Raw genomic sequence first — 22048 nt, 5'->3', positions numbered from 1 at the left:
GCCTGCACCACTTCCCCTGGAAGCCGGTTCCAGGCCCTAGCCACCCTGACTGTGAAGTAGCGCCTCCTAATATCTAATCTAAACCTACCCTCCGCCAGCTTGTGACCGTTATTCCTGAAATAACGCTAAATGATAAACGCTCAGGGGGATCCAGGGGAACAACACTGCTGCAAACCAACTCCCTTAGCATTTAGTTCAAACGGGTTCCTTACTCAGGAATATGAAACCCTGAAAATCTAGTTTTGTTTCACATTAGAAGCAGCAGCAGAGCACAGAATCTGCCCTCATAACTTTTCACTCTAGCCACAAAGGGCACCTGTTTGGATCTGTACTGTGATGTAAGGTCTCTCTCTCTCACACACACACACAAAGGAATCTGCCTATGTTAAATATGTAAGACCAGTACATACAAAGAGTGCATGTGACCTGCCCAGATGATAATTTGTCATTCAAAACAGATAGCCAAAATATGGAAGTAAAAAATAATTAGTAATTGTGCAGCCATTTCATCTAATGTTCTGATCCACATTTTGAAGGTAGGAAAAATGAGTCACCAAAAAGCTGAGAACATCATTTTTAAAAGTATTTAGGTTCCCAACTACCAATGATTTCCCTGTGCTAGATGCCTAAATATCTTTTAAAATCTGGGCCTTATTGACTTGCTCAGGGTCACCCACTGAAGACACCATATTTCTACCATAAGAACCGCTGCTCTCCTGGTAGAAACTAAGGGCATACAGAGATTTTGGGGGCCAATACCGATCCGATTTCCAAAATAGTGTGGAGAGCTGCATGCAGCTAGTAAGTCTATTGTGGTGGAAAAGGAGGAGGGAGGGAAGGGGCATGAGGGGGGCAGATCAATGCCCCCTGCAGTGAGGGAGGGGTTGGGGTAGGTGCTGCCCAGCTGAGGCGGGGCACAGGATGGAGCTGCAGCTCATTGGGGCATGGGGGGAGTGGGGGAGTAGTGGGGCGGTGGCTCCTGCCACTGTGCATACCCTGAGGTGGGGGTATACCCCTGGATCTGCTCGGGGCACTGTGGGTGGGCTGCAGCTGCTGGGCAGGGGCTGGGCTTGGGGCGGGCAGCTACGGAGAAGGCTGCAGCCACCCCAAATTTCACCACAGGCCCGCTTCCAGAGCTGCCACCGCATGCCTGGCACAGCCTCAGATCTTCCTGGCACAACCCCTACCTCCCACCATGTGCAGGGAAGAGCCTGGGCTGTGCTGGGTGTGTGGCAGCGGCACTGGGAGTGGGGCTATGGCAAAATTTGGGGCGGCTGTAGCCCCTTCCATAGCCCCCGACAAGAAAAGCCCAGGGCAGCCCTGGCTCCAGACCGCAGCTACAGACCAGCCACCTCACCCCACACAGATCTGGGGGCACGACCCTTCCCTTGTCCGAGCCACAGCCCTGTCCCATACTCTGCCCCACCCTGGCTGGGCATCACCTGCCCCTGCCCCTGCCCCCTCCCTCCCTCACCATGGAGGGGTGTTGATCTGCCCCTGCCCCCACACCCCTTCCTACCACAACAGACTTACCAGCTGCACGCAGGTCTCCATGCTGCCGGGCTGTGTTCCTCATTGCCTGTGTTCTGCGCTGCAGCTGCATACACACACGGGCATTTATCGGCCAAATTACTGCCCACATCAGGCCCTTTTCTGATACGGCTACTTTTCTTTATATCAGTACCGGTCTGATATTGAACTGAGTGTTGGTGCACCTCTAGCATACACACATTCATTCAATTTCTCCCAGGGGAAATATGCATCCCTGGGAAAAAGATTTTCCAGGTATCAACCTGGCAAGTCTCCCTTATGAGAGAAACTCTCTCAGACAATGAATGTCTGTACACTCCCCTCTTCAACTGGTCTGGGAAAGACTCCCTGTGCCAGTATGCAGCATGGGTGGGGGGACTTTGCCCCACTGTTCCAATCACTGCCAGAACTCTGGGAGCAGACTATAGCACTTGGTGAAGCTCCCTGCCAACACCCCAGAGTGGGGATCTCTATTACTTTCACTCCACCCAGGCCAGGAGAGACCAGGATCACCCGAGTCTGGGGAAGGCGCAAAGAGTAGGGGAGAGGAGGCAGCTGCAGGCTGAACACCTGTACTGCTCCCTCTCCCAGAAAAAATTTCTGGCAGTGGAAATTTCTCAGAACTTTCCACCACTAGAAACAAACGCCTGTTTGAAGCCTGAGTCAGTGACAGAAGTGGGACTGAAACAGATTTCTAGCTAACCTAACAAATTAACCCAATTTTGCACAATTTTCAGTGCCTAAAAAAGAGAGATTATAAAGAAATGTCCCATTTCTGTTATATATGTTGAGACTCCAAAAACTGCAACATCAAACAATACCTTTCACTTTGCTGCATCTTCCAAGACCAATCTGCTGTTTCACATGATTAATGACATTGTAAACAGGGTAACATTTTCAAAAGGGCCTTTGGTACATTAATAGTCGAAACACCATTAGAGTCCCCCTGACTTTCAGCACTACTTCTCACTTTTGAAAATACCAATAAGGCCCCTGGCATGTGTTTATTTAATGGTATGATGGGATTTGATCCCCAATCCCAAAAATCATGCCTCCAGCCACATCACACATTCATGGCAGGAGGTTTGATTTTGAGATTAAGGATCAGATCCCAGTTGCATCATTACTACATGTCTGTATAGGGGGAACCCAGGATCATACCCCTGGGATCCTCCTGCACTGATAACTTGGAAGCTGGGTACCTGCCTGTGGGGATTTAAAACCCTGTGGTGGGCAGCTCTGATGGGGCTGCTAAGTGGGGGGCATAAAAGTCTCCTGGCAGGTTTAAACTCCCCAATGAGGAAGGCCTTTCAGTTACCCCTGTTTGCAGCTCTGGTGTGTGGATGTACCACATGTTCAATAAAGCACGATATAAAACATCAATAAAAATATTCTAGGTTATTTGTGAAACATTTTTATGGCTGGTTCGTCATTTTACCGTGCCTTAAACTGGTTGGACGTGCAACATTTAATTGGATGGAGGGTGGGTGCCACCCGAATGGGGGGTGCTATTCAGTGCCCATACAGCTGGAAGGCAGTGGGCTGTCGAAAACACTGTCCTGTCCATGCAGTGGGGGATCTCAGGTGTCCACCCTCATAGTGTATGGCTGATGTGATGGGTAACCCTTGATTGTGGGAAACTGGACAGACCTGATCTGGACCATAGAAGTTTCATATGCCGCATAACATCTTAAAGTAAGATTCACTATCAAGAATGTGCATAATTCATGTTGAACTATGACGGTGGAACATGCCGGCTAAGTTAAAGGAGATGTCTCCAATTTGATATATTTTCTTATTCCCACAACAGGAAAGAAAAAGGATAATTCCTTGGGCTAAGGCAGAAAATAGTCTACTTCCTTAAAAGAAATGATACCAAGAATGAAATACACAGGGGCATGGTGTTACAAAATGAGATGCATCTAAAAAAAGTTGAAGAATAAAACTAAGTATTAGTGTCAAAACATCAGAGTAAACAAAAATACCTCATGAAAAATAATTTAAAACAATTATTAAAATTAACTAATATATGAAAGGCAACCAGTGTACGTACACCCAACATTTTGAGAACAATCATTTTTCAAAGGTAGCTTTAAAATTAATTTTTTAATCAAATTTTGGTAATTGTTCATTGAATAAGTTTGCAATATGCCAAAACTGCTGCTCAAGAAAGCCACATAAGCACATAGGGTTCAACAGAATTGCTGAAGTATTGTTTCTTAGACTGAAAAACAAAAGCTCTGGATTAACATGAGTAGATTCTCTAGTTCTCAAAACGTTCAGTGACTGATGTGCTAAAAACTGGCATTAACAATAGTCAAGCTCAATTTTTTTTTGTAAAGGCTTTAATTATACAGGTGCAGGTCTTAGGAAATCACAATCACATAATTCAGCTGAGGTAGTATTCTACATGGGTAGATAATTGCCTGCTAATAAGCAATGTGTAATCCTTTGCACTTATGCAGCAGCTCTCTCTATCAGAGAACATCATTGTGCTTTATGTTAGTGTTCAGTGCTGTCATCATGGAGGAAAAATGCACATATATTTTTATTTTGGATAATATCTAGAGACAAAGTCTCCTGTGGGAGTGCATATCTGATTAGTTTCCCATTAGATTTTTTTCCTCATTTTTTGGTGACAGATCAAAACGTTCAGTCAGGCTCTTTGCAGCTCTTTTCCATAGCGTTCTCTTCTTTGTTAGTACCAGTTAATCAAAATTATGCAAATGAGAAATGAAAATGGAAGGTGCTAACCAGTTGTTGCCTGTGATTTCCTGTGCCCATGCTCATTCACTTCCTCTTCTGCACTGGTAGAGTATTGTCTTGAGATTCTTTTGCCTCCACTGGCTGGCTTCTCACAGTCAAGATCTGTATCTCTTTTGTTATAATCTCCTGTTTGCTCTAGCAGGGAAAATGCATTAATGTTTATCCCCTAAACCTTACATATAAGCCATATAAGGAAGGCAATGGTTAATTAAAAGATAATTTTATTCATCTACCCCATGTAACAAATCACTCAGACTATAATATACTATGTATTTGATGTTTGCTTGAACTGCACCTGTTGTCATTACAGAATTCTGCAGCCAATGTTCGGGAAATATAATGAAAAGAGGTGTGTTCTGAGATTGTTCCAAACAGCATAGTTACATTCATTACCATAAGGATGATTTATAATCAAGCTCCAGTCTAATTTCTACTTTCCTTCCTCAGTGGATAAAATCATGTTACCAGCACTTCAGGCAGATTTGTAGTGATTTACCAGTTGAAGGAAAGGCTGAGCAGGCTAGTTACAAAGGAGGCAGAGGAAGAAACAGATAGGAACAATTGGGAGGAACAAGTATGGTACCAGCAGTAAAGGAAAAAAAATGACTTAAGAATCCTGGCTACCGCCCCACCTCCCAAAAACAAACAAAAACTGGGCAGTACTATTTATTACATTCCCTAGATAAATGGAACTTGCTAATTTCTGGTCTACCTCCTGAGGCAGATGCAGCATTGTCATAGGGACCGGGAAATCCTATTTTTGCAATAATAAACTATTTTTCAACTGTTTTCTCAGCGTGTAAGAGCAGCAAACTGCCTGCTAGGTCAGAGCTTCTATGTGAGAGAGCACATCACCCTTCATCAACCAGAATTTGTATGCAATGAACAAATTTTAAAACAGGCAGATCATCCATACTTATTAATGTGTGCAATCATCAGGTATAAAAACTTGCCAGCTCTCTTAAGAAAACAATACTTTACTTCAATATTTGCAATTGTGTGGGCATTCCCCATACAGAAATAAGTAAATATCAGGGTAACTTTATCTATTCATATAAAGCAAAGCTCCTAAGAACTGCAAGAAAGGTTGCTGCATTGCTCATTTTCTGTTTTTGTTTTCTCCATATGGACGGAATCCAAGGTTGAGATCAGTGACACCAAGTGATTTCATGAGTCTGTTCTAGGACTATCAAATTGGTCAACCTGAAGCTTGTTCTTTTGGGGAAGTAGCATCTTACAGCTGCATGGAGCTGAATATTATAGGTAGCAGAATTCCATCCCCAGCACCTTCTCTCTCCCTATCATACCCTACTGGTGGTGAAAGGCTTTGCAAAAGACAGAGTATGCTGACTTGATGAATATTTGGAATGTGGTATCCTATTGCTAATTTTACAGGCAGTAAAGGGGTCTCTGTTGCACACTGATGAGAATCTGGCCAAAAAATGCAGGTTAGTATTTATCAGAAATTTATGTATCAAGTCTGGATTTATCAGGAAGTAATGCAGTGTCTCTACTTTGACATGCCAGGAAGACCTATGTTCATAATTTCAGGATTATAGATTTTAGAGACCCGGGTCCCATGCCTCAAATCCAGCCAAGCTATTTCAGGACCCAGTGGGGTTTGGGCTGCAAAAGAACTTGGCTCTTTCAGCAGGGACCCCTTAAATCCTGATACTTGAGAGATAGGAAGACATCATTGCAGGGATATGATATGATATGATATGATATGATATGATATGATATGATATGATATGATATGATATGATAGGCAGCCAGGCTGGGGCCAGCCACATGGCAATAAGTAGCCAAGGAAACCCACAAAGGGTTAAAAGAGCAGCAAAGGAGGAGGCAGTCAAGGCAGCTCAGGCCTTACCCACAACACCAGAGAGCTGGGTAAGGGCTTAGCCACTGACCTGGAAGGGCAGAGCCCCAGCCTATTAAAAGCCCAGCTCTTGAGCCAGAACTGGTAGTCTGGCCATGACTGCCACTGAGAACCGAACTCCTGCAGGCCTGGGGTGCAACAGGGGCAACCCAGTATCTGGGGAAGCTGCAAAGGGAAGCTGCAAGCTACTGGCTGGGAGTTTGCTGGGACCCCAGGGAGACCCAGAAGGGGTTATGAGTGATCTGTAGCTAGCAGAGAACTGGAGGACTGGGTGTGACTGATAGGTGTGGTAAGGAGGCCACAAGGGTGCCTGAGGGGCACCCAGCATAAAGCCCTACATGGGTCAGGGGCCCAGGGGCTGTAGCAGGGAGAAGGCACCCTTGCTTGGGCTAAGAGCACCACGGGGGCTGGCCTGAACTGTGAGTAGCTTTGTCCTAGGCCAGGGATGCCAGGAGGCTGGAACAGACTGTGAGCAGCCTTGTCTGGGCCAGGGGCACCAGGGGGCTAGGACAATGCAAGACAGGGCCTGGGGCCTAAAGAATGAAGTAAAAGGAAGGGCTGAGACTGAGAAACCAGGTACATGACAAATGGAGCAGGGCTAGAGGTCTGCAGCCAGAACAATGATGGGCTAATGCCAAGAGGTCTGAGGCCCCTACAAAGGTAAAACAACATCTGTGAGGCATGGGTGTTGCTGAAAGACAAGCCAAGACGCCACAAATTTAGCCCTTGAGGCAATTAGAGCCAGTGGTCAGAGTCCCAAGGCCAAGGGACTGTAGGTGTCCAGGCCAGAACATAAATTAAGTGAGCCAAGGTGAACTGGGGAGAAGAACTGAGTATAGAAAGCACCCAAAGCTCCCCAGCCTCTGAGGGCAGCCTCCCCTCACCATCTTTAACATCAAGGCATGGCAGGTGGGGCAGCAGGGCAAGTCCCTGAGGGGCTGGAGCGAGAGCAGGGCAAGACAAAGGCCGCCATTAGAGGGTGTCATGACTGCTCTTGAGGCACATCCTCTTACAGCTCTATATTAGTTTTCTAATCCCTTTACTTCTAAAGATTCAGATAGCTAGTTTGGCTCTGGTGCAAGTTCCTGCTGTCCCCTTTGCAGCTATTATGCTAGTCAGGTATTGCTGCAGCAGAGCATCCCCTGCACAAACCCTCAGCACACCCCCAAAACAGAAGCAACTCATAGTGGGAGCTATGCCAGTTTTGCACAACTCAAGGACTCTCCAGCTGCTACATTAGCAGAATGCAATGATTTCTCTTCTTGACCAGCAGTACAGTATCTTTACTTCACGAGTCACCAAAGCTATGATTTTCTACAAAAAAACCCCAACAATATCTGAACAACCTGGATGATACTGCAGCCCATGAGAAATGGAGGGGAGAGGTGATTTTAAAGCTACCTTTGTGCCTTCTAGGGCTGCAGCCAGCCCTGGCTTAAATTACCAAGCCCTGGTGGCATACAATATGGCAGCTTACCTGGGTGACAGCACTGCTTGCTTTTTCCTTACATCCCCAAACCCTCTCTGTATTGTGTGGCTGTCCTCTGAAGAAAAGTGGATTCTCTTCTCTTTCCTATATGGAACTAAGGCTTTACATTTTGCAGTGGGGGCCAGAGCAGGCATGAGAGTCTCACCCACTGACTTTTACCCAGTTTCAAACTCTGTGGCTGGATAACCTCAGTGAAGATAATGCACGTTAGGTTCAACTTACTGTACGCAGCTGTGTTTTTAGAAGTCTCCTCCCCCAGTACTCCCAACTCTAAGAAATCTACTTCCTCAAAATGCAAACTCAGGAGAGAGAAAATGCACCAGTAGGGGTAGAAATTCCAAGTGTGTGTGAAAAAAGGCAATGAGAAGAAAGAAGCTTATTGTATGTCCTTGTCTATGCAACCCAAAATATAGAGCATGAGTGTGATATACAGTTTGTACAGTGCAATGATCCCAGAAGACAGGAACAGAGTTACAAGGCAAACTGGAACAAGCTGCCCAAAAGAATAAATTTCACTCTCTGCCCTACCAGATGGCCAAGGCAGCTGCATTTAGCATTTTTTGTCACCAGTGCATATCAACAGACTGCTTTTAATTGAACAAAATATAATGGAAATGATATCACTGCCCATTAATGTTTATCTGGTAATTGTTTCAGTGAAAGTACATTAGATTATTATTGACAGTGGATGCATATATCTTTGAACAACCAGCATGACCCAAAGGTTGCTGATCTCTGAGTTATCACACACCCTTTTCTTGCTTTCTACCCTGAGTACAAAGAAGCTTCCCTCCAGAAAAGGCAACACAGAAATCTGGAAATTATGAATAGCTGATTTTTAAAAAGCAGCATTAGTACATTTTATGCCAGGAGAAGGACTGTGTAACATTGTTTATATTGACAGTCTTACCTTCTTGGGAGAGGGATCTGATTGTGGGCTGGGGGCTGCTCTGACCATCTTTTTCTTTATCAGAAGTAATTTTCTTTAGCACAGGTGGAAGCAGAGCAACTTTAGGGGAACCTGGGCCAGATGGAGACTCTGGGAGATCTTCTATGGATACACCAAAACACATACACAGATACAGTCTTGCTAAATTGCTTCCAAGAATACTACCCAGGCAGCAGGCACATGTAACACAATTTAAAAAGAGCACAATGTGCAACTAACAACACCATGGATACACTCAATGTCTATGCTAGAGTTTTTAGCAAGCAAAAAAGGTAATTCAGGAATTTTTACAAGTTTAAGAGAACACATGATCATACTCACCAGGTTTGTAAGAATTTTGCTAGATTAAAGATTTTTAAAAATGGAGGTATAAATTAGTTGAGCTCATATACAGTCATTACTTGTTTGACTGTAGCTGTTATTATCATGTAAACCATACTTCTATTGTGTTGACCTACACATGCAGCACATAAATATGTGATGAGACCAACACAATTTGCAGTCAGGCTATACAGAAAAGGAAACACAATTAAGAAAGAAAGGTTAAAGAAAATTATTCCAATTTAAAAAAAATATTTTTTGCCACACTGGTAATCCTATTAATGTGGCAAATCAATCAAGCTAGACTTCTTATTCATAGCTCTAATTTCTAAAAAAATAAAACCACACGTCATAAATAGACTGTCAGAATGTTATATTTTAAGGTACAAATACTGGTAGGAATTACTGTAGCTTCCATAATACATATCCTTTTCCAAAAATAAATATTGTCCCTACTTTCAACTTGAAGAAAACAGGCATTTTTAAATCCTTTATTAAGGATCTGGCTAAACATGACAGACTGCCCCTTATTGGTCAAATGTGTATTATGCATGTCAAATAAACACTTGATCAGAGCCAAAAGGCTGAGAAGGTAATATAGACTCTATGCAGACCCCTCTATGCAGACTAGTACATTTTACTTATCTTGAAATACGCTGCTTGCAAAAGAAGAACCATCTTTTGAATGGTAGTAGCCTGTTACTATAATGGACCATTTAAAGTCATTACACTTACAAAAGAACCAATAACTGAACAAGACTTTATCCAGATGAATCACGGAAAAGAATAGGAATTCCTCTACGCTAAAATTTCTTATGGAATTTCATACCAGTGGTCCAACTATACTGATGACAAGAAACAAAAGAAGCCTGAAAAGAGGTTTATAGGTTGTAGCCATGTTGGTTTAAGGACATAGGCAGACAAGATTCTTTAGGTATGCATGATGTAGGGTATTTATACCCAAAAGCTTGCTAAGAAGAATTTTTCCAGCTATTTGAGTTGGTCTAATGAAAGATACCAGATTTACCCAAAGAACCTTGTCTGAATGCAAGGAGAACTCTGATAACCCATTTTTTTCCCATCATGGTTACTTCTTGTGGGATGCTAGTCTGCAATAACACTATTATTTTTATCATTACCTGAGGAGCTGAACCAGTGGAAACAGTGATGAACAGATGCAGCCTAAAACATATGCCTTTGTAGGACATGTGAGATGCAAAAAACAGAGAGCTGCACATGAGGGTCAGTCCTTTCTACCATGTATATATGTTAGATACCTTATGTTCTTAAAAAAGAAGGCTAAACTTCTACCTATAAACATCTGATCATGTGTACTTGAATGCTTCTCTTATTCTCTGATTATGAATAAAATATACAGTATAGGACAACCTAAATGCTAAGGGTTGATCAGGCACCAGAGGGAAACTAAGCTCTAACTGATGCAGAGGCTGGGCTAGGTAATGCAAGGGTGACCGTAATAATTTGAGGGAAATCTGGGATGAAGGGGGTGCCAACATGTGCAACTCCCTCTCTCCGCTGCCCCCAGCAATCCTGCGGCACCCAAGAGTGGGGCTGGGCAAGACAGTGCAGTGCACAAACGAAAATACACATGCACACAGCCCCAATCCCACAGAGCCCAAGAGTGGGGCCAGATCGTGGGACACCCACACATGAACCTATGGCTCCTCCTCACAACTCTACTGTGCAAGGGACTCCGCTTGCAGCCCAGTGGGGTACGGACCAGGGAGCAGCCAACTGGCTGGGCTCTCTAGAGAAAAGCAAAAGTCCCAGATTGGAACAAACCCACCCACAAATGCCTGGTTTCTGAGTCAGAAGTTAGGCATGTTCAGGTGGGTTCACACCAATCTGGGACTTTTGCTTCAATTTTCTCCAATGGGCAGGATGCTGAGACAGCCTCTGACATCCAGGACTGTCCCAGGCAATCTGGGACATATGGGCACCCAAGATAATGCCCAAATATGAAAACAGGGGCAAAGAGGCTACAACTTCAATCTGTAAATGGTACTTTTCTAATATTTGCAAGTGACACAAGTACATCAAGATTGGTAGTGACTACACTCATGCTTTTCATTCATTAGTCATTAATAAACTATGCTTATAATGGCTGTCAGCAGAATCTGATTTCGCTGTTTAATGTTTCACCCCCAATGCATCATTATCTTTGGGGAGTGGGAGAAGGGGAGGAGTTGCCTGATAGCTCACTGGTAAGTAAATGTATAGGAAACTAGCAGAATCATTTAATTTTAACTTCATTTAAAGTCTTGGGATAATACCTAAAACAAGAGGTTATGGAAGAGAAGAGGTTAGTAGCAGCTTAAGTAGGTTAGTAGCAGCTTAAGTAGCAGCCCTGCAGGGTTATAAGGACTAAACCTACTGATTTAGAGTGGGAAGAATAATTCCTTCAGGCAAAGAGCTGTAAGACAGAACAATAGAGGGAAACAGGTGGAGAAAGATAGATAAAATTAAAACCAAAGTGAAAATTAAGAGCTTTGGCATGGAAGAGATTTGTATAAACTGCATGGGGTAAACAGTCAATTGCTCAAGGGGTTAAGAGGAACCTGCACAAAAATAAAAAATGAAGCATTTGGTGTTTAGAGTAGGGATTTAGAGAAAATACAAAAGGCAGTTCATTCAGTGCCTATCACAATCCTGAATAGGCTCTCCATGCACTATTTTCATAAAATAATAATTAGCATGAAAGAGCTCTGGTGACTTTTTGTAATCCATCATTGTTTCCATTATTTCTTTTCAAAATTTACCATTACTGATCATAGTTCCAGTAATTAAAAAGCATCAGTTAGAATTAGGGGTGGCAGGGAAAGAAAGCAATTCAAGAGAAAGTGAAAGAAAAACCTCTCTCTCTCTTCACATTTAATTTCCCTTCAGCATTTAGCTACTATTTTCTTCACCATTCACACACAAAAACCCTGATCAAAGTACCCTGCAAGGATAACAGGCACCCAAAAACTCTCCTCACCAGTTCGAGAGGCAGAGCGTGGTTTCTGGGGGACTGTGGGTCGTCCAGTCAGGCTGGGCTTTGCTGACTGCAGTGGGGGCTTCGGGCTGGTTGGTGTATTGGAAGAACTTCGAGCCTTTGCACTGGCTTCTGCCTTCGGTTCTGTTTTGATATTTTTTTCTGCTGATGCCACAATGGAGTCACCTTTACTTGAGGCAAAACGGTTCTCTGGAAGGGTCTGCTGGAGCTTAGGCACTAAAATGGACGAAGGACTAAATAAATAAATAACATCCTACTCAAAGAGGAGGAATGCTGTTTAAGTACATTCACATGGCACCCCCCCCCCCCAATCAGTAAAAGCACACAGTATAAAGGCAGTAATGGGTGAACGCCCACCGTTCCAAGTTCAGCATTGGTTCCAGAGGCATCCAACGATGTGGATGTTTAAATGATTGCACAGAGCATTTGGCAGCTCCTACAACTCATTCATCTACCTGAGAGGTCTTGGTGTCTCTGCCATCTTGGATCTATTTCAAGTGGTGCTGAATTGGCACTCCAATTCAGGACTTCAGGAGCAGATGGCATGATCTGCTTGCTAGGAAACCAGGAAGGTCTCAGCACAAGAGCTACTAATCTTTGGCTGTTTAGTGCCAGTGGGAGTAGTGTCTCTATGGACCAAAGCTGAAAAATGCAGCCAGTATTTTATTTTCAGTCCTGCTGCTGAAAACAAAACCAAGGAATCCAGAACGGAGGCAAAATCCTGAACTGTCAGTGAGTAGAACTGCATGTTGTTATTATTTGGTTTTAGATCAGATTTGAAATTTATTAGAGGGCGAAGCCTTAACTACACAATCTTCTGATGTAGCAGGTAACTTTGCACATGGAACACTGTCCTGAACATTAGCAAGTTTATTAAAACATTATTGATTCCAAGCAAAACCTGAACACGTTTGCACACAAATCACATTTTCTTCCAAGAACTTAAATTTAACACAGCTACAGCCAGCTGTGCAAACTGGTAAAAAATGTATTGAAAACCTGCATACAAATAACCAAAATACCTGCCCTTATTTCCTTCCTCCCAATTCTGGGAGGACTCCAGAAGGCTTATGTGGATGTGTAGCTGATCTCTGGAGGGAAGCCTGCTTTGTTTTAAATGACTTGCAGAGTTTCATGCTTTGAACATAATTCACCTAAATTTAGATAGCCTGCTTTGGCATAACTTGATGTGGATTTGGCCTAGGTAACTGCTATTCCAGTTGAGAAAACCTACTTGTTACAGTAGTGCTGAGCACAGGAATTCTAAGTGCAATGTGTGAAAATATTGGTATAGCTAATTGCAGGGAGTCTCCAAATGTCTTTCCAGGTTACATACTTAGTTTGACAGCTTTGAGTTTAGGGCTAACCAAAAAGACTGGGTAGCAGGTGAACATGTATAATACATTTTAGTATTACAAGCAAACAGAGGATGGCTTTCCCATTTCCCTCCACTGCACTTTTCTGTGAAGGCAAGTGAGTGTGTGTATGTATGTACATGAGAGGGAGAAGAACTGGGTACCCAAACCAAGAGAAAGGAAAACATTCTTTCTGAATCCCATCCTGCCTACCATTTTCTCAGTAATATGCCCCAATTTTCCTTTGACTCTATTTCTTGCCTTTCTAATCTCAGGCCCGGTAACATTATTTGAATAGCATAAGATAAAACAAATTAGCTAAAAACAATGGCAAACTGTAGCTGTAACAGGAGGGAGTGGCCAGAGGGAGCTCCTTACCTAACAGTGGTTTAAAGAAATCTGGCAGCAAGAGCCAGAATGGCTGCTGTGCTATGCTGCAGTGAGTCTGGGTGGACTCATGTCACAGGCAGCAATGAGCAACAGAGAAAAACTGAGGTCAACTCCCCCTTTAAGTCTTTGCGCACCCACTTTTTCTCATTCCTGCGGCCTCATATCTTATTAGGATACAGAAAATAAATAAGGCAATTCTTCCTTCTCCAAAAAGTATCAGTCTGTGAAGCCAGGCTGACTTAAGATCATTGTTTCATGCTGTGAGCACACTAGCTTTTAAACTGCATTTAGAAATGGTCCAAAACTGCAAATAGGTTTCCAACACAAGCAATCAGCCAGCAGCTAAATCAGAAACTCTTTTTTAAAATGAGTTTTAACTTAATTTTCATATACTTTGACAACACTGTTATCTTATACCCTTGAAATGCCCAGTGCCACTCTTGAGGAACTGGCATTAGATTTTTAGCGCATGCTTTTCAGTCCAGCTGCTACCAAATGACTCCCTGTGACAGACAAATCATCATCAGGATGGGCGTGGTTTGACAATCCCAGCACAAAGTTCCAGATCTGAATAGGTGTGGAGCTTGAACTACACTTCTGTACTATGTAGGCCAAATTTAGATACGTTGGCAAAGCAGTGAGGGGACCTTGAACTGAACATGACTATGTTATAACCATTCTGAGAATTAAGTATATCACTGACCAGAACTACCAACCCAGTATGGCATATGAGTACTATAGACTCTGCAAAATGATCTACTGGTTATATTTTAGCCTTGTTTTCAGTAATGGCAATCATATTCAGGGCTCCGTTTTTCCTCTGTGCCTGAAACTATCTGCCATTTTTTGATTTTCAGTGTCAGCTTTCTTGCTGTTGTTGTCAGTCAGCACCCTCTAAGAGAACTGGAGGAACAGCATGCAAGAAGACCCCCTTCTCTACCTGTTTGCCCCCAGATAACCACGAAGAGAAAAAAATACTGGTTTTCAAACTAGCAGTGGAATGGGCTCTCTCTGAAGTGATGTCAAATTCAGTAACAATACAAACCAGAAAACTAGTTGCCCTTTACTAATCCTTTTCAGTGATCCTAAGATTACAGAATATTACATTTTTGTTAAAAGGGAGAGATGCGATTACATGCTACATGAGTTATATTTTATTGGCCTTAAAAAATGATCTAGATGAGGAAACCCAAACAACTTTACCTGAACTGTTGCCATCCTGTCGTTCTGCACTTGCTGTAGTATCATGTGAATCCCGGGAAACTACATCATTTCCAAATTTCTAGGAGAGAGAGAAAGTCCCTAAAATCATTACTTATAAATATCAAAATTCAGAATTTTTTTTTTTAAATAAAGCAGCTCTTATCTAAAAATTAGAAGCTGAAGAAAGCGACACTACTTAATGTGTTGATATTTTGCAAATCTATGCAGGAAGGGAACTACACCATTTCTGGCTGCCAATAATACCCATAGCTCTGGCAGGGTCACAACAATATGCTCATTAAGTGGTAAACCTTCTAGGGAATGAAAGCTGTACTTGGAGAGTCCAGTTAGAAACCTTCCCCCCCTCATCAACCTAAGCAGTGCCAAATGAAATAAAATACTGGATGAAATGTATAAGTTTTATCTGCCCTAGGTAAAAAAATGATGCCTATTCAAAGATTCAATTTGGAAGCACACACTGTTGAATGGGTGTCACAGTTTTACTCCAAAAGCAGCGTTGATTTAGGAGGTCTTGGTGTCATGCATAGCTATTTTCCCAAATTAGGCGTACTAATATATCCTTGACCCTATAGCTAAATTATGCTCAGTTTTAGCATTTTTATGTTTGTATGAACTATGGCATTCAGTGTGAATAGATTTTTGTGTTTTTATCCTGTGACTTTAATTATGCAATGAGGTGAATGCTCAATTAATGTCTGGAATCACTAGCTTAGACAAAGACTATCTGTACTTCTGAGAGACAGTAGTTTACAGCAGGAAAGTTAATTTCCTAGAGTCCCTGCTTGGGATGGCTATGCATAATGACCAGCCAGGGAAGTGGCCATGTGTAGATGAGCTGAAGCTCATCTCCAAACAAATATTTACATTTCAAAGGGGAAGCCCTTAGCAGGGAGCACTCAGGAGACATATACCTAGAAGGAATCTCATACAGAGATTGATATTTTTCACCCTGTGAGTAGAATGAGAGAATTATCTCTCCTGAATAATTGACAGCCAAAGAAATATGGTTAACTGTTTATCTGTCTGAAAGGATGTAAATATTTCTACACATTTTAAATATAGTTGTAAATCAGGAATAACACCTGACATGTCAGGTAGATGCATCTCAGGGGGAAGAAGTAATTTGCATAATACATACATGCTCCCTGAGGTCTGAATATTAAAATAAGGTATATAAGGAATGCTTTTGAGGAAGGCTCTTTGCCTAAGGGAACCCCTATGCCTCAGGGCTAATTCTTAGTCCTTCCCTCCCCCCCAGCAGAAGCTGGGATAACCTGTTGGACAAGTGCAGAAGTTACTGGCAGAAAACAGATGACAGAGTGGGGCAGTCCCCTGATCAGAGAGAAGCACTGTTTTTTAGTAAAAAAAAAAAAAGGAGGGCGAATATTTTTCACTGAAAGAGAATTTCCTTTCTGTGCTGGAACAGCAAGGTCAGGCCTGAGGGCAAGCGGAACTAAATTGTGCTTCAATGAGAAGTTGACCCATGGGCAAGCAGCATAACAGCTGAAAGATGCAGAGCTCAAGGGTGTCTCAACACCATTAAAACAGACTTGGTTTGTTACAATGGGTCTTAGTTTATTCTGTGTGTGTGGGTGTGTGTGGGTGTGTGTGGGTGTGAGAGAGAGAGAATTTTAGAAACGTGACCTGGGGTACCCCAAAACATAGATGCCTTCTCATTTTTTTGGCCAAGATGTAAAATAAAGGGAAAAACATGGAGTGGGGGGGAAGAGATAAACACGCAAGTAAAGTCAGACTTCAGAGTAGCTGCAGGATAACCCCAGAACCTTTGAAAGTCAGGCTGCTTATCATATTTCTGAATCTAACTTTAGGCAAACTTGGAAATATCAGACTATGTCTTTACCTCAAGAAACAAATTTGAAAGGAGCATTCCTATACATCAATTATCCATTATGATCATCTTGAGGTCAACTGAATCAGGAATCCATAGAATGCTCTTTCAGGGAAGATCCTGTCTATGCAGGATCAAACTCTGGGATTATATTGTTTCCTTCTATGCACACTCACAGGAAGAGCAGGGAGACTAGGAGGACTAAATAGATCAAAGCAGCTAGGATGCCCTGCATGCAAAGACCAGGCACAAAGTGTGGCCCTTTAAATTAGAAAATAGCTAAATATATTTTTATTAAAATGTGAAACTTGGGTATTGTGAAGGGAGCATGTTTTGCTCCCTACTCAGTTACAGCACCAGAGTACAGTGAGCGACTGGAGGGAGGGAGGAAGTAAAGCACCCTGGGGTGCAGGAAGACTGTGTTGTACCTTCTCCCAGATGTTCTTTTAGATATTCATTCTCCCAGAAGAAACTCCCAGCCTTGCTTGCCCACCCCACTACTGAACACCGATCCCTGCCCCCTGTGGCCCTATCCTGCATTGGGATTCTTAGTAAGTTGTTGTGGGGGAGGCAGAGGTGTGCTGACCTGGCCCATGACAACTCATCAAACTCTTTGTGTGGCCCCCGGGCCCAAATAATTGTCCACCCCTGTATTAGGTTATACACACAAATAATAATTTGGCTCCATAAAAAGGCAAAGGGAGAGACAGAAATAAGAGCACTTGTACATAATAATGCATAAATTGTAATAAAGGCCTGGTTGTAAATGAGGTTGCAAATGAACCTGGTTGTCTGTGTTGCAGAAGTAGTTTTTAAAAAAAAAATTGATTCTACAAACACTAGATGGAGCTAGATCTTTAATATATGCCTGGGGAAAATGCTAATTAAACCTTACTCATTTCTCTTGTGGCATTAATGCCAATTCACACAACATATTCAAAGCAAAAGAAAACAAAAATGCATTTACCATCTTTTCATCTACTCTGCACCTGCTCATCCTTTATAACTGCAATAAGGCTGTGGTAGGTTATGAATGAAGTAGTAAATTCCTTATGGCTTTGTTTTTACATAGGGTAGATCTGAATTTAAACAACCATCTGTATCTTAAAGAAAAATATAACTTACTAACATGATGGGATCCAGATAAATATGAAAATATTAAGGGAATCAGTGTTCTATCACCTAGATTGCGAATGAACATGTATTAAGGAGGCATTCTCCCATAACACCACTATAAAAATACTAAATGACTTAGTGTTTAGCTTTTGGTCAAAATAAAGAATGCAAAACCACTTACATATTTCAAACCAGCATGATTAAGAGAGAAAGAAAAGGAGAAATAAGAAAATTTCTGAACACAAACAGTTCATCTTTTGTGCAACCCCAGTGTAAACACTTATTCTTAGGTGCTGAAATATAGTAGTTGAAAAACTTGGAAGAAAAGCAGTTTTAACTCTATACTGCATTTAAATTAAAAATGAATTGCATCTATAAGGTGCATGTTTACAGGGAATTAATATATTGAGATGTACAAGAACAGTGCTCCCTAAACAGTACTGGCAGAAGACTTGTTTTCCAGTTCAACATAGCATCTACCAGATCACAAAAAAGGGCAGCTGAAATGTATGATAGAAAGTATGTCATTTACATACGCATGACCCCAAAATAATTTTAACTTTTACTTTCTCATAGTCTCAGTATTTGAATAATATTATTTAAAGGAAGTATAGGAACAGTTATGTCTGGCATAATATATCAAAGAAGTAATGGGTACAATGAAGTAAAAAGAAAGTTAAGTCTCATATCAGCAAACACTGCCTGAGAGTGAGATTTATTTCCAACTGATGTATTAGTTGTTCAAAAGACCTCATTACTGACAATACTTATACCTCAAACAGAGGGATGCAGACACCTACAAACCTGACTAGCCGATAAGGAACAATCTTGCATTGGCATGGGATACCGACTATTAGGCCTTTCCCATATTTAACTTCATAGTTTCACAGTAGCTAGGGTCAGGAGGGACCTGAACAGATCATCTAGCTTGACCCCTGCCACAGGCAGGAATGAATGCTGGGTTCACAAGACCCCAAACCCCAACTTCTATGATACGTACTCACATCATGTGCCAATGAAACACCTGCGTTGCAAAGAGAAGCATCAGACCCTTCCCCTTGTGAGAACATTTCGAAGAGCCTAGGCCTTCAGTGCTGTTCACCCAAATCAAAATCAAAGCTACCTGCCCCTACCTTCTGAGCTGAGGCCGCTCTCTTCTCCTGCTTGGCTTTCATTTCTGCTAGGAGTCCACTGCCCATCACTTGCACTCCATACCTCCGCCCACCTTGGGGGCTGACTTTGTTGTCACTCTTCTCGGGCTTCGTGGCATCCTCTGGCTGAGTCTCCTCTAGAGAGTCTGGCGTTTTCAGTTCCTCCACTCGCTCTGCACTGCCGTTCTGTTCGGCTGATTTGAGCTCCTTCTTGGAAATGTCCACAGCTGGGCTTTTGACAATGCCCTTAGGCGATGCAGGTTCCTCTGCCACTAAGACAGTTTGAGGACGCTCAGATTTGGATCTTGACTTGATTAAGTTGAGAAAGCCACTTTTCCTAGAATCTCTTTTCTTCTTTTCATCACCTGTTTCACTAGACTCACCGGTGTCGGAACTTTTTACTGATGGTCTCCTAATAAGAGAGAGACATTTTCATCAACTCCTCTTTTAGTAGTTTTAAATTACTTTCCCCAGGCACAGCTAACATTTTTTGTAATCATTAGCATGTTACCTGAGCACTATCTAATGGTTATAAATTACTGGTCAATTAACTTTCATAATATTAACCAAACTCTATTACAAGTTACTAAGAACTATAGGGCTGGCTTTGTGTGTAATGCTACATGGACATGCAACCACATAGGGTGAATATATTTTTTAATCTCAGGGGCACCTAACTGCTCCAAACATAAGCTATGAGCTGCACCAAGGCTCTAGATTAGCTGCCCTATCTCCCACTCCCTGAACATCCATAAATTCACCTTTATGAACACTTTTCTCACCTTAGGCCTTTTCTTTGCTGAATCTTAACTAGCATGGCTCTGACCCAAATGTTTGACACAGCCCAGCATTGGGGAAATTTCCCCTTTAAGAACTGCCCTTCACAACACTCAATGATTTTTTAATCAGCCATGCTCCCTTCTCCATCTAATCATGCAGCTTTTAAGGTGACAAAATATAAACACATCCACTGCTTGCCATGAAAATCTGAAAAAGCTAATATGCTGCTGCTGTTCATGGAAAGCGATCACTGATAACATTTTATAACAGCAGTTTATAGGTATGATCCTGTCTGCAAGCAAACTACTGATCCTATGCAATACAAGTAAAAACCCATCTTAGCTGCAGGTCAATATGGCCAAGTGTTTTTTTTATAATGGTTTTTAAACTGACAGCATTTCACAGTTAAATGAATTATGTGCATCACATATGATTTGATGCATCACAATCAATATTTATCATTCACACTAACATTTAACGTTTTCCCTCCTCCCCAAGCCATTTACCAATTTAAATGCATCATTTACTTAACATTTTGCTTTTAGTACAGCGATGTCAAATATTGCTAATAAGGTCATTATAAGTAGGATGGAATTAGCTCCAGTATATCTGTTTAAATTTGGCTTGTAGGATCACACTAAAAATTTAGGGCGTCTTTGTGTTCAGTTCTTTAAAATATACATGTGACTAGCATACCACATAACCAACTGGGTTTTCTGGCTATGCAAAGCTGTACAAGGCAGACATTTTGGACTGAATCATATACCTCACTAAGGAGTGTTACAATTTTATAAAATTAGTATTTAACATATATGTTTGTCAAAAAAGAGAAGTCACCTGCTACTTGGCCATAACATTTACAGGACATCGCCCTTATCTGCACAGAGCAAAATGCTCAGCTGACGTAAACTGCTGGTCCTAACGAGCTCCACTGAAGAAAACAAGGAAGTCAACTGAACTATAATAAAGTACAGTTGGTGGTAATTGGGAGTAAAGTGTATATTAAGTGAGGGTAATCAAATCTGTGATAGACTGGACTCTATCCTGCTATGCAAATTTTAGAATCAAGCATTAGGAAAAGTCAAACACAAATGTGTTCCATCCCCACAAGCTGTTAATAAGGAATCTTTATTACCATTTTAACCCATTAGAAGATTTGAACCTACTTTGAATCCATCTTTGTCACTTTCTTAGTGAAAAATTCATCCACACCTTCATCCACTCTACCCATAAGGCCATTCTGTTCTCCTTCATGAGGTACTGTTGCAGTCACCTGATAAAAACAAATGTTCTCTCACATATAATATACTCAACATAACTGTTTAAATGCTGGTAATTCCATGTCAGACATCATTGCCCAAGCCAAATACCTGCTGGTATGTTCAATTCAGACATTCTTTCTGACTCTTGAATATGCCAAGATTAATTAGTGTGAATAGGTCAGAGTATAACAGCAACGAGAAACCTTACTTTTCAGAGCTGCTGTAAGGCACATGGCTGAACTCAAATGCCTTTAAACAATGCAAGAATAGCAGCTGTCTAGTGTACAGGCACAGTTTTTTGTTTGCACTTACTGAAAACCATTAAGTCCTGATCCATGCATTTACAGTAGACAATTAGAAACAGAATCTTGTTAGCTATGGTTCAGCTGGTTTAGAGGAAAGCCTGTATCCTAGGCCCCTGGCAGATGTTACACTTAAGACACAATAGCCAGTTAATTACACATTAAATAGTAACCTGCCCACATGTTCAGGCAATTAATGGTGCTATAAAAAGAGAAATAAGCCACAAAATTATTCCACAAAATGTGTAATAATTTTGTGGCTGGTCTCTATCACACATTAAACTGACCATTTTGCAGGATGCCCACCATGTAGCCTGATGCCAGCTGCATGGCAGGACTCGGGGCTGGGACTCGCAATCATCTGATTGCCAATCTCAGTCCCATGAACACACTGGTTCACCAGGCATCCGGCTTCCTACTGGTCACGATCCCAGGCTCCCCTTGTGCTGGCAAGCAGCAATGGTGCAACTGGAATCTGACCCCAATCCCAAAATCATGCTCTCTCCCATGCACATGTAGCATAGCATGAGGTGTAACTATTGACTGGGGAACAGAATCCAACCTGCTATTAAGGCTAGGGATAGACATTACACATAAACTCGTTTAAATCTGTAACAGAGCAGATGTTCATTGCACATAAACCAGTTTGAGAATGCCCGAAACCAG

At 42.0% G+C, this 22048-nt stretch overlaps 1 protein-coding gene across 1 annotated transcript in view; it reads right to left on the bottom strand.

The window, feature by feature from the left end:
* The window catches only part of CARMIL1 (capping protein regulator and myosin 1 linker 1), a 278825-nt gene that overhangs the window by 2194 nt on the left and 254583 nt on the right, over positions 1–22048 (bottom strand). Inside the window, exons 34-39 of the mRNA XM_019540133.1 lie at positions 20985–21091; positions 19021–19450; positions 14902–14980; positions 11936–12169; positions 8578–8718; positions 4285–4431 (exon numbers count right to left, since the gene is read on the bottom strand). Of these exons, the coding sequence (XP_019395678.1) occupies positions 4285–4431; positions 8578–8718; positions 11936–12169; positions 14902–14980; positions 19021–19450; positions 20985–21091 (1138 nt within the window). The remainder of the gene's footprint in view (positions 1–4284; positions 4432–8577; positions 8719–11935; positions 12170–14901; positions 14981–19020; positions 19451–20984; positions 21092–22048) is intronic.

The sequence above is a fragment of the Crocodylus porosus genome, unplaced genomic scaffold, assembly GCF_001723895.1.
Source record: "Crocodylus porosus isolate Cpor-Errol unplaced genomic scaffold, CroPor_comp1, whole genome shotgun sequence".
NCBI classification, from domain to species: Eukaryota; Metazoa; Chordata; order Crocodylia; family Crocodylidae; genus Crocodylus; species Crocodylus porosus.
This window is presented reverse-complemented; position numbering and strand designations above follow the sequence as displayed.